The sequence below is a fragment of the Elgaria multicarinata genome, chromosome 3 (genome assembly GCF_023053635.1).
Source record: "Elgaria multicarinata webbii isolate HBS135686 ecotype San Diego chromosome 3, rElgMul1.1.pri, whole genome shotgun sequence".
Lineage (NCBI taxonomy): Eukaryota > Metazoa > Chordata > Lepidosauria > Squamata > Anguidae > Elgaria > Elgaria multicarinata.
In genome coordinates this window covers 141,922,136-141,935,875 of record NC_086173.1, presented here as the reverse complement: position 1 = coordinate 141,935,875, position 13,740 = coordinate 141,922,136, and the positions used below count along the sequence as shown (strand labels likewise).

Below are 13,740 nucleotides of genomic sequence, written 5' to 3'. Positions count from 1 at the left end.
ACCACTTGTTATTGAAAATTAAAATACGTTATGATTTTCTCATCTCCAGTCAGTAGGCTATGGCAGAATGGTTGGCAATTATCCACAGCCAAGGGCGAAAAATCCAGTATTATAAGAGCTACATGCCACTCCATCACAAGATGCTGAGAAATGTTTATTTCGTTGTGATAACACTGTGTCACAGAAACCTCTTAACGCCACATGATCTTACTAAGCAAAGAGATAAAACAGCAACAATAGGGAAAATGAGATTAAAATACTGAAGTCTAGTTTGTATACATAGATGTTTGGGTGGTGAGCAGTGCGTTTATCAAATTCAGTCTGGACCAGGGTAAGAGTGCTACAATAGATATGATCAGTGCTTTATTCAAGAATGATGGCAAGTAGTTCTGTAGATAGAAGAGATACATGGTCAACTTGGGTTCTCAGTCCAGAGAAGGTAGTTTGTGTGGCCATCACCAAAAGGATCTCTGATATTTCATAGTTCTGGACAGCAGGATGTATTTGGTGGCTATGTATCGGATGGATAGCAAAATTCTGGACTTCTCTGGTAATTCACAGGTGTTTCAGTGAGCTAGTCATGTGTACAACACTTTCAGGCAGGCCATCTGTGCAAATATAAAGACAGGAGGATGAAGCAGTAATTTGTAATGTTGCAAAAAGCAAGTTGGCAAACAGCTGAGCTGTTCATCTTCTGTCATGATTCCATACATCCAAGTTAGCAGGAAATACATTAGGTGGCACAGACCACTGAGAATCTCAGTTTTTTAAATTTTTTTTTAAAAAAGCAGGTTTCTAGTCCACAATGAAAATGTATTGGCTGTAATATATAAAAAGAGTCAAAGGTGCATTCTCTCAGACTACCAGAGGGGGCAATAAAGTGCACTACACGCTATGGTAAAGGAAGTACTGGAAGGCTCAATAAAGAGGTGGTTGTTACAATGACGAGATAGTGCCCGCCTGTTTATAAGAGACCAGAGATAGAACAGGCGATCCATGCACATTTCCCCAAATTTCAAGGAATGCTGATTCAATATCTTGCCTCTTATACCTTCAATCAAACCCATCTAACTATAACAGACAAATCTGCCAGTTTTGCTCCCCACCATTGCTTTTGCATTTTTCAAATTTGTTTTTTTTTTTTTGGTCTTTCCTGAATACGAAGAACTTTGCAAATTTTAGTAAATTTTTAAGAAAAATGAACGGAAAATTAAATTCTCACTCATCTGCACTGGCCAAATTCAATAGCTACAGCTTTCCCCGATACGGAGAGGACGATGTTGCACTTGCCTGCCATAGATGTTAAAGATAAAGAGTCTACCAGAAAAACCTAATTTAGCCCTAACGCGGTTGAATATACAGGGTTTCAAAGGCAGACTTTAAAAAGCTATGCGCTCAAAGCCTTGGGCCTGGAAAGACAAATCTGTCCGTTTTAGTTTCTTCTACATTCAATTTTTAAAATAATAATCTTAAATTCGCTCCATCCTGAATATGAAGACATGTGTGGATTTTGCAAATTTCCTATAAAAAAATCAAACTGAAACTAAATATTCACCCTGGACCAGTTTTCCTCCACTTTGAAGTTCCTAATTTATACAACTTGACGACTTCTAATTTAATGCTGGAAACAAACCTCTGGATTGTTCAAAGCTCTGGTGAAAAACACAAAGCTTTCCTTAGACTCAGGAAACAAAAAGGTCTATATAGCCTAACATGAGCAATTATTATTATTATTATTATTATTATTATTATTATTATTATTATTTCAATACCTCCCCATAGCCGAAGATCTCTGCGTGGTTTACAAAAGATGTAACCATTTAAAAATGATATACAATTAAACAACAGCAACAACAACCCAAAACAGAAGGTACACACAGAGACAACATACATCTAAAAATGTTGAGCAAATTTCTAATTGTTTCTTGATGATGACCTCCCCCATCCCCACCGGGTAGCATGGGTATTTGCAGCTCCTATGATTAAGCCACAGAATGACATCTAATCTCATGATGAATGCCAAGAAGGCCACTCCAGCGTGGTTCTGGGAGTGGCACATTCGTAAGTGGGACCATTTCCTGTCTCTGGGCCATGCTACAGGCTAGCCCAGCCTCCCTCAACCTGACGCCATTTGGATGTTTTGGAATACAACTCCTATCAGCCCCAGCCAGCATGGCCAATGGTCATGGATGATGAGAGTTGTAGGCCAAAACATCCGGAGGCCACCAGGCCAGGGAGGGCTGGTTTCTTCTAGAACTGCCATGTTGAAAATGTAGCCCTCCAAATCCGCACTTTCTCCAGTCACACTCTCCTTCCAGAGGACGTGGAATGGACACTTTTGCCTCCTGCCTCCCAGCCATGCGCCGCCCATAGCTCTGGATCAGGAAATGTAATGCTCGGGAAGACAGGCAAATGGCAACGTTTGGGCCGTCAGGGGATAGATAGGCTTTAGTGAAATAGTGGCAGCGGAAATGACTAGGAGTTGCAGCAGCATACAATCATAGAATAGTAGAGTTGGAAGGGGCCTAAAAGGCCATTGAGTCCAACCCCCTGCTCAACAGCCCTGCTGCTCATTGCAGGAATCTACCTTAAAGCAAACCTGACAGCTAGCTGTCCAGCTGCCTCTTGAAGGCCTCTAGCGTGGGAGAGCCCACAACCTCCCTAGGTAGCTGGTTCCATTGTCATACTGCTCTAATAGTCAAGAAGTTTTTTCCTGATGTCCAGCCGGAATCTAGCTTCCATTAATTTTAGCCCGTTATTCCATGTCCTGCACTCTGGGAGGATTGAGAAGAGATCCTGGCCCTCCCCTGTGTGACAACCTTTGAAGTATTTGAAGAGTGCTATCACGTCTCCCCTCAATCTTCTCTTCTCCAGGCTAAACATGCCCAGTTCTTTCAGTCTCTCTTCATAGGGCTTTGTTTCCAGACCCCTGATCATCCTGGTTGCCCTCTTCTGAACGAGCTCCAGCTTGTCCGCATCCTTCTTGAAATGTGGAGCCCAGAACTGGACACAATACTCTAGATGAGGCCTAACCAGGGCCAATGTGAAACTAGCCATTGTGGATGCTTAGAAGGAATCATTTCAATGAGGCAAAACCAGCAAGCATCTGGGGACAGGGGGAGGGAGACCAAAGCACTACTCGACAATTTGAAGGAATCAGGAGAATTGCAGAAGGCTATGTGCGCGGTGGGGAAGGGCGTGTGTGTGTGAATGTGTACGCTCACAAGTAATGCAGCTTGTCTGGAAGCCTGTTGGTTTAAGGGAGATTTGCGAACTTGTGCAATTTGAAATGTGCGGAGGAGTCTATCACTCCTGACATATACAAGGGATATGCAAAATGGAACCAAAGGCCTTGATTGATGACCTTCTGTCAAGATATGCTGACTGCAGGCAGCCCTTGCCAAAGCGCTCTCTCATTCCTGCTGCTCCACAGCGCAGCCACGGCACATTAATGAGGCCTTATGAAAACAGATTGGATTTCAAAACACCGGTGCGATTATGGGCTGGGTTCCTGAAAACCCAGCTAGTGCTTTTGCAGAATTTCGGGAGATAGACATGGAGACCAATTGTGCGTTATGTTTATAGAGCTCCATTGGTTAAGTCCCTGGTCGGCAACCCAACTTCCACTTGAGAATGTCGTCAGGGCTGGCGGTCGAAGAGACGGCATCAGTCAATGTTGCTGCTGAGTCTGAAATGGTGGGCAGGACGCGGCCTTTCAGGGAGAGAAATTTGGTGTGCGTGGGCCGGGAGGGGGCGCTCCATCTGCTGGCCCCTGCTTTAACTACGAGGGAAGGTTACATCAACTGGGATTGTTTAGCTTGGAAAAAAGGAGGCTAAAGGGAGACATGATAAAGGTGTACAAAATTATGCATGGCACGGAGAATGTGGATGGGGAGACATTTTTCTCCCTCTCTCAAAACACTAGAACCCAGGGTCGTCCCATGAAACTGATTGGTGGGAGATCCAGGACAAATAAAAGGAAGTACTTCTCCACACAGCGCATAGTTAAATTATGGAACTCACTACCACAAGATGTAGTGATGGCCACCCATTTGGATGGCTTTAAAGGCGGGGTTGGATAAATTCCTGGAGGCAAAGGCTATCAATGGCTACTAGCCCTGATGGTTGTGTGCTATCTCCAGTATTCGAGGCAGTAAGCCTGTTTGCACCAGTTGCTGGGGAACATGGGCGGGAAGGTGCTGTTGCACCATGTCCTGCTTGTTCATCCCTGGCCAATGGCTGGTTGGCCACTGTATGAACAGAGTGGTGGACTAGATGGACCCTTGGTGTGATCCAGCATCAGGGCTCTTCTTATGTTCTTATGCTCCACGTGTGCAATGTCAGTAGCCTTGACAACACTACAATAGGGTAGGCCCCTATTTTACTCCTTATTTTACAGACAGAAAGCTGAGAGGCTGATTAGACTATGGTTTGCCTAAGCCCACCTGGTGAATGTTTGGTTGATACTTGAACTGGATACTTGTAGCTCATGCTCCTAACTACTAAAATGCAGTGGAAGCTGGTGGCCCCAACGTCAGTGAGGTGATGAATCTGCTCCTGGTTTCAGTCAGACTGAGTCAGAGCTCTAAAGGAGCTGTCCAAGATGTGAAGAGTTCTGACTGGCTAGGACTGAAACACGGAGTGGATTCACAGCCCCACTGATATCGGAGCCACCAGCCTCCACTGGTAAGTCCTGGCACCTGAGGGCTAAAGCTCACATGATATGGGAGAGCAGCCAACTTTTCACATACAAACAGCTGTTGAGGGGAGGCCTGAACTGGATGAGGATCATAATGCTGTGCAGGGGCGTGGGGGGGGGTGTATTGGAGGGCTCCAGGACTATTTTCAGAGCAGGAGCAATGACATCATCTGCCAAAGTACTAAGCCAAATGCAATCTACCAGACATTTAGGAGGGCCTATCAGGAATGTGATAAAAATCACCTAGTTTTGCTACCTGGGACTGCAGAAATTGAGTTTTTAGTGAGCTACTTTCAATTTGATGGGTCACAAATGCAGGCATGACCTAGATCAATTGTTCCTCCAGAAGTTGTACTGCAGGTCCCATCATCCCTCACTATTGTCAGGGATGCTTTTAGGTGGATTCCTGCATTGAGCAGGGGGTTGGACTTGATGGCCTTATAGGACCCTTCCAAACCAGGGCAATTAACGTGACTTCCTTGCTCTAGCAGTGAATGAAGTGATAACAAGGCTTTCAAGTTTGACCTTCGTCTGTGAACTTAGCAATCAGAGAATGAGCCCAGTATTCACTATCCTAATAATTTGGGTATTTTGCTATGCACTTCTGCTGTGTGTGTGTGTGTGTGTGTGTGTATACTGTATATATAAAATGTAGAATCATCTTTGGATTCTCTTTGGGGGACTGCTTTTCAGTCTTCAGGAAGTTAGAAGATCTAATCCTGGACTTTGTTCATGATAGTCCTGTAATTCTAGTAAAAATCCTCATTCACCCACTCTCTGTTTGGAAGGTAAGCCCCAGAATCGCACGAATAAGACATTTTTTTCACTGGTTTGCTAGCCAAAACCTTGTGACCTACTGGCCAGGATCAAATCTGCACATTTCCAGAGGACTTGCCCTTCCCAGCATAAAATGCTGATGCTGACACATTGGCTGAAGAAAAGAATCAATATCCCGCTTCACCTCAGTAATGCTTTACACTTCGAGCCTTACTGAGTGACAATGATGAAGAAGAAGGCTGACAACAGAAGGCTGGCTGTGTCTGGGCGCTTTTCAGGCCTCCTGTCTGCATCGTGGCCGAGACACCGTAAATAGGAGGGCAGCCGCAAGATTTCACAAGGGGGTGGACTCGGAACGGGCACTTTATGGGATTTCAAATTCCCACCCTTTCCCTCATGGTTTCATCTCGGGGCCTTGATGTCACTAGAAAAACTGTTCTTGTGAGAGCCAGAGATGCACCTGTCGTTGGACCAACCTTCCACGGGTGTAAGAGCAAATCTGCGTTGCTGCTGTTCATAGAATCATAGAATAGCAGAGTTGGAAGGGGCCTACAAGGCCATCGAGTCCAACCCACTGCTCAATGCAGGAATCCACCCTAAAGCATGCCTGACAGATGGTTGTCCAGCTGCCTCTTGAATGACTCTAGTGTGGGAGAGCCCACAACCTCCCTAGGTAGCTGATTCCATTGTCATACTGCTCTAACAGTCAGGAAGTTTTTTCTGATGTCCAGCTGGAATCTGGCTTCCTTTATCTTGAGCCCATTATTCCGTGTCCTGCACTCTGGGAGGATCGAGAAGAGATCCTGGCCTTCCTCTGTGTGACAACCTTCCAAGTATTTGAAGGGTGCTATCATGTCTCCCCTTAATCTTCTCTTCTCCAGGCTAACCATGCCCAGTTCTTTCAGTCTCTCTTCATAGGGCTTTGTTTCCAGACCCCTGATCATCCTGGTTGCCCTCCTCTGAACACGCTCCAGCTTGTCTGCGTCCTTCTTGAATTGTGGAGCCCAGAACTGGACGCAACACTCTAGATGAGGCCTAACCAGGGCCTAATAGAGAGGAACCAGTACCTCACGTGATTTGGAAGCTATACTTCTATTAATGCAGCCCCAAATAGCATTTGCCTTTCTTGCAACCGCATCACACTGTTGGCTCATATTCAGCTTGTGATCTACAACAATTCCAAGATCCTTCTCGTTTGTAGTATTGTTGACTGGACTCGGAAGATCTCTAGTTCAAAGCTGGGGAGGTTCCTCGTATAAGTTGCCCCCCTACTAGGTCTGCGTGACAGTGAGGCTGATGTGAGCCCTGGCTCATCCTTCGCCACGCGGTATCATCTTGTGGATTATCATCCCAGTTCCGCCTTATTGCAGAGGAGGGAAGGAAAGGCGAAGACGATGCTTAGGAGTCAGCAGCAGGAGTCAGCGAGGTGAATCGTGATCTTTGCCCTCTCCCCTGGTTGCTGCTTTCACCAGGTGGGCTGGTGCCTCCCCCCATTCGCAGAGGCTTTCAGAACCAACTGTCCCACTGTGAGGAAGAGCAGCAGGAGCATTTCCCCTGGAGGGGATGGTGCCAACTGGAATTAGAAACTGCAAATTCAATTTCTAAATGGCCCTCTTGTCTCTTCCATCTTTGATACTGCATTTGCAACATCCACAAGGGACGCATTCCAGACTGAAAGGTGAACAGACTATTGATTTATTTAAAGCAGCTGCAGTTGGGAAGGCTTCCAGTACTGCTTCCAGGTTAACAGAAAAGGCACCAATTCTTGATGTTACCAAGTTCTAATTACCAGCTGGTCATTCGAACATTGAAATATCAAGAATTGGTTTGCTTCCCAGTGTACTTCCTTTCCTCTTCCCTCCCCAACTGTTCCCCCCTTTTGTGTTGTGTCTTTTTAGATGGTGAACAGTGACTGCTTCTGCCCCCCTCCCCTTGATCTTGAACCTGCTCTGGAAGCCTTTCCGACTGAAGAGCGCCGGGGAAACGCTTTAAATAAACACATGATCTGTGCACCTTTTAGTGAATGTTCCAAATGCAGTCTCAAAGATGGAAGAGACAAGAGGACGACTCAGAAATCAAATTTGCGGTTTCTATGTATCTTTTAAATTCCATCTGCACTTGCAGTTCTCACAACCGTCACAGTGCTGGAGGCTCAGGAGATCGTCACGGCTCTAAGACATCCTTGGGGAAGCTGGGGGAATTAAGCACCCCTTCTGGCTTCCTGAAAGCAGCTGTCTGGTCACTGTTAGAGAGGAAAAAAGGGAAGCTGGACCAGATGGAATTACTGGGGGTCTAGCATGAGTAAGGCCCCAAGTCCCAGGCTTTGTTGGAAGGACTTGGGGAAGGGGTACATGTCTCAGAAGTGACTTGCATGGTCCAGGGCAGACAAGGGTAAGCAGCATCCGGAAATGAGCAGTGCCAGCATCAGAATGCTTAATTGAAGATAGGCAAGAGAGTCTTATAGGCTGCAGTGCGGAGAAAGGGTGCAAGAGTTTAGCCAGGCAGGTTCCTCTCACTAAGAGACATATTGCTCAGGCTGAGGGAGGCAAGCACTGAGGCTGGGCTTTCGAGGGTCTACTGCAGGTTGATCGGGCCTCAGAATCAAAGAATCATAGAATAGCAGAGTTGGAAGGGGCCTACAAGGCCATCGAGTCCAACCCCCTCCTCAATGCAGGTATCCACCTTAAAGCATCCCTGGCAGATGCCTCTTGAATGCCTCTAGTGTGGGAGCACCCACGACCTCCCTAGGTCATTGGTTCCATTGCCATACTGCTCTAACAGTCAGGAAGTTTTTCCTGATGTCCAGCCGGAATCTGGCTTCCTGTAACTTAAGCACATTACTCCGTGTCCTGTAGTCTGAGATGTTTGAGAAGAGATCCTGGCCCTCCTCTGTGTGACAACCTTCTAAGTATTTGAAGAATGCTATCATGTCTCCCCTCAGCCTTCTCTATACTCTCTGTACCAGTTGCTGGGGAACATAAACTGGACAGGGGTGTTCTGCTCATGCCCTACTTGTGAGCATTCCAGAAGCATCTAGTTGGTCCCTCTTGGGAAACAGGATGCAGGACTAGATATGCCTTTGGCCGTGGAGTCTAGTGGCTCCTATGTCAATGGGGCGGTGAATCCACTCTGGGTTTCAGTCAGAACTCTAAAGGAACTATCCAAAGTGCTGAGCTCTATCCCCCAAATGGGTTTAGCCCCTTGGACAGCAGATCCATTGCACCACTGACATAGGACCCACCAGCTTCCATTGGTCTATGGTTAGCTATTGCATGGCTCTTCTTACACTCTTATGCAAGGCTTGTGGCAGAAGCAGAGTGGCACAAGAGACAAAGTGCTGGAGCCTGGCTGCTGGGAACCCAGGTTCAGGTTTCGCACAGTGCTTTAATGAACACCCTTGTCTAAAGCAGCAAACATCTTTTTATGTTGTGTTTACTTGCACTGGGTGTGAAGCCTCTCAAAACACTTATTGTTTCTACAGTCACCTCTTGTTCTAGGTAACGTCTTTGAGATGGTACCCTAAATTAATATTCGTTACTTTTGTGAAACCGGGAACTTCATTAAAAAGCCTCAAAATGTTACCTAGAGGGAGACACTGCAAATCAACCCACCCACCCGATTAATTAACTAAAAAGCAAGACTGTTAAAATAACTAAAATAGTAACAACAGAAAGACCTAGTAAAGTTTGCCTCATTCTCACTTCTCTGTCATACCATATTAACAGTTTCCCTCCACCTTTTCGCAGAGGAAAGATTTCCATGTAAATTCGAAAATCTTACTTCCTTCTGAAAACAACAGGAACAATAAATCATCACATATTTATGAACAGCAAGACTTGATGCCTCTGTGTTGGTATCCATCAGTACAGAAAAAGCGTTCTAGTGAAAAATCCATGATTTAGTATAATCCCATTCCTTCAAGGTATCTATGCATGAGGATTTTCTTAATCTCTTTGCCCTTTCTCCCCTTCCAATTCCCTTTCTGTCTCCAGAACACTTAGATAGCAGTTCTGCATATGGTTTTTCTTAATTCCCTTTCCTTTCCTCCCCTTTCTGTTGTCTGTGACCTTGTTATTTCTGAGGGGAAAGTTGTCAGGTGATGCATTTGCATTTCTTCTTTCCAGCAGTCTCCTCAAAGAAGAAGAAGAAGCAGGCAGGGCAAATTCTCCAGTCTATTGTCACAAACCACCGGCTACGGGATGCTCATGCACACAGAGGCCACACCGGAATCCTCTCTTGTCATTTTTCATATGCCACACGCCAAGTGAGCCATGGAGCTCAGTAACCAGACACAGCTGGTGTGACATCCTGTAAGTGACACTGTCACAAAGTTTGATGCTTTGTCAAATGAGATCTCCTGTTTGGCAGCCGTGCCGGCACTTGCCTTGGTTTGAAAATTGGCAGCAGGTAGGGCTGTGTGTATTGTGACAGACGCAGTCTGTTCAAATCCTATAGCCCAAAGGAGCTTAGCTGGCGTAGGAAGGCCCAGTTTGTAAAACTATGTGACAAACTTATTGCTCGGAAGAGCTCAGCGAACTTCAGGTTCTCGGAATTTGGCAATGTTCAACTTCTGACCTTAGCTCTATCTTCCTTATATTTATATATTATGTGTTTCATTAATATCCTGCCTTTTTTCCTCCTTAATGAACTCAAGGTGGTGTACATAATGCTCCTCTTCTCCATTTTATCCATACGACAACAACTGTGTGAGGCAGGTTGAGCCAGTCTGTGACTGGACCAAAGTCACCCAGTGGGGTCACATGGTCGAGTGGGACTAGAACCCAGATCTCCCGACTCCCAGTCCAACACTCTAGCCACTATACTACACTGTGCCTGTTCAGAGAGCACACCCCTTTTGCAGCAAGCGGGTTAGTGAGCATGTTTAAACCGTGGTTATGTAGCCACCATGGTTAGGAATGGTTCATACGACACGCTAAGCTATGTTTAGCTGAAAATGATTAATCACTATGGTTTAGCATGTTCTCTGAACAGGGCCACTTCCTTCCTTAACCTTTCTGTCACTGTTTCAAATGCTATTAGTCTCCCATGTCTCAGAGCTGCACACAACTTTTGCAACTATATTTGACTCCTCTGTAAAGTTGGGGAGAGAAATAAGCCACCCAATGGTGGAAACGAGTATTGCACTATTATTGAAAAGGAGAGAGATTTGCACATTGGGTGGAGCTGAAATGTGCTTAAATGTTACAATATGTTAAAAGACAAATCGGGGTACATGTGGCTCTTCCCCAGCTGGTCCCTTCAGGAAGAATCCAGATCCCAGGTTATCCTAAGAAGATGTGGCTCTTGGAGCATTAGGGTGCCGCTCTTGTCAGAAACGGAGCCTGCGACGGAGAATGGGGCCTTTTTTTTATGGCGGCGGAGGTGGGGCTGGGGGGGGGGGGTTTCAGCCCAAGGGCCAAATTCTAATTTGGAAATGGACTCAAGGACCACATTGCATCTATGACTGGTGCAAAAGGTAAAATGTGTGTGACCAAAGGCGGACTGGGTCGGGCCGAAATATGAGTATTACGAAGCTTCTGCATGTCTGTTCAGAAGTAAGCAGGGCAGCTGCACTTTCAGATAGCATCCCTCGTCCCAAACCTCTACTCAGAAATAGGCACACCCACTCAGAAGTAAGCAAGACAACTGCTGCATGTCGACTCAGAAGCAGGACTGAATCAGCATCCAAATGCCATGCCTCTCCAAGCCTACTGAAAAGCATGGTGGCTGCTGCAGTGCTCTGGAACTCTCTTCTCAGGGAGGCGAGGCTGGCTCCCTCCTTGATGTGCTTTCGGAGGCAGGCAAAAGCACTTTTGTTCCGGCAGGCCTTTGGCGATTAATCTGGACCTCCGTCTGTGCTAATGACTTTTAAAATTGTCATGTATTTTAAATGTGTTAATATTGGAATATATTTTAAACTTTTGTATATTTCTATTCATAGGTTTAAAAATGTGTATGTTTTAAATTTTGTAAGGCCGCCTTGAGGCCCAGTATTGGGCAAAAGGTGGGATAATAATAGTAATAGTAATAATAACAATAATAATAGTCAGCCACCAGGCCAGAGGCTCCCCGTCCTTGCCTTATGAAGTGAATAGCTGAGTGGTTATTGTTAGAACTTGTTGCTACAGCAGGGCAGTAAGAGCTGAAATGCTGTTGGCCTGAATGCTTGAAATTGGGATTTGCTCAACTTTGCCGTCCCTGTTGGCTGTTCTATACAACTCACCTGTTTTTGCCATTTTCTATTGTTATTTGGAATCCACCCATGACCGAAAAAGTGGCATACTTAGTGCTCCTACATGGTCTCTCATCAAGGTATTGGCTGGGCCTGCTTAGTTGCAGATAGAAGAGCTACATGATGGGGCATTTTGAAATCATTCTCAGACGCTGCTGGGTAAACAAGAGATCTGAGAGCACAGTGCCATTTTTTGTTGGTGTGCTGTTACTTAAGACAACTGCATGCATGTGTGACTTCTTGACAATGGAGGCGGATCTGCTCACGCCCTCTCTGGTTTAAGTACAGCAAAGGTGTAGATCTTTCTCACTTGTTTTTCAATGTGTTTTGTGTGTGGTATTGCAATTCCAATGTGCATTAGCAGTCTACAATAGCAGTGGGTGGTTAATTCATCTAGAATAAAAGGGCTGTGTATGCATCTTTTCAAGGTTTGCGAAATTAATCAAAATAACTGTACAGCCATTTGAGAGTTCAACACATCCAGAAATAACATTGGAGCTTTCAAAAGAAAAATATATATTGTTTTATTCAATAATAAAAAAGGGGAAGAGAGGGAATTCATGGAACACTTCCCTTTGAACACGGCATTGTATTTTCTGAAGTACAAAGATGTAACACACCTACTTAAATTATCAGAGATGAAAGTTCGAGTTAGGGTGTGTGGTTTTTTATCACAGATTCATGGATTAACCTGGCTAAAATCTTTGATTCAGTGCAATTTGCTCACACAGAGGAATCTTCCCATATTTTACATAATGTCAGCAGGCCCAACAAATGTGTATGAAAACCAGACAAGCCTCTTAAACAATCTATTAACATATAGCTGCCTCTTCCTCCTCCTCCTTCTTCAAAAGATTGCATAGCATTTTCAAGCATTTTGATTTTTCTGCACACACTACAGACTTTTGGAACAGAGAGTGCAAACAAAAAGTTGGTTTTAAATCAGCATTTTGCAAAGACACGGGTCCCGGGTCCCGGAACAGTTCTGAACAGGGGTTACACTCCTTGCCAACAGCTATGCCAACTCATAGTATTTCCCAGTTTCAGGATCAAAATAACAGTTTAGGCATGGGTCGTACAAGAGAGTGAGAACTTCATCTTCTTCAGCTCTGAAGTCATCATCACCTAAAAAAGAAACGAAGAGTCCATTAATTTTCATTTGTGCTGGAAAAACAGCAGGCGAGAAGCTATAATATTCCGAGAGGATTGCAAAATCTTCAAATGTTCTCACTTTTATTCATGATTGAAATATTCATGGTAGTTAAGTCAACACTACCTTATTTGCAGGCTGCTGAAAAACTAGGAAGTGAAGAACTTGCTGGAATGCTTCAAAAAACAGGAAAGCACAAGAACTGCTCCAAAGTAGGGCTGGCCGGAGACATTTTGCTGCCTGAGACAAGGGCTAAGATGGCGCCCCACAACATTCCACATACAGAAGCCAGCAGGAATCCCAATTAAACCTGACTTCAATGCTGGCAGCAGGAGAGCAGCCTCTGCTACACCCAAGGGCATCAGGTTAGCTTAGGGGGTGAAGGGCACCCACCATTCTGTCTTCCAAGGGAGGGGAATGGTTGGGGTGAGTGCCACCGTTGCCAACTAAGGCTGTTTCCTCATTCTGCCTAATGGTAGGACCAGACTGGCACAAATGGTCCACCTAGTCCAGCATTCTTTTGCCAATAGCGGCCAAGCAAATGCCTCTAGGAAGCTCACAAGCATGGACTGAAGGCAACAGACCTCCCACTTCTGACAGGGGTACAGGGTCCGTAGATTGAGGTACCACTTGGATATTATGGCTAAGTTCGAAAACGATCAAAGTGGGCCAACAATCACCCCACACTTTCATAGGTCCATTTGTCTGCCATAAAAGCGATGGACCATTTCCTGCTGCTTTTGGAGGGTGGCTGGGTGAACGTCAGTGAAATTTTAGCAGCCTGGGTGTTTGGCCCTTAGCTCACTCTTACCTGTGCAAGCTGGCTGAGGGTTAGTTCCTGCTTTTTAAGCATTTTAAAAGCTCATGGCTCCTGCCAACAGG

The 13,740-nt window shown here is 45.3% G+C and overlaps 1 protein-coding gene across 1 annotated transcript in view; it reads right to left on the bottom strand.

Annotated features, from left to right (window-relative positions):
• Positions 1-12,574: 12,574 nt before the first annotated feature.
• Positions 12,575-13,740, bottom strand: part of CFAP20DC (CFAP20 domain containing) — a 184,364-nt gene continuing 183,198 nt past the window's right edge. Inside the window, exon 15 of the mRNA XM_063122092.1 lies at positions 12,575-12,833. Coding sequence (XP_062978162.1) covers positions 12,724-12,833 — 110 coding nt within the window. The 3' untranslated portion in view covers positions 12,575-12,723. The remainder of the gene's footprint in view (positions 12,834-13,740) is intronic.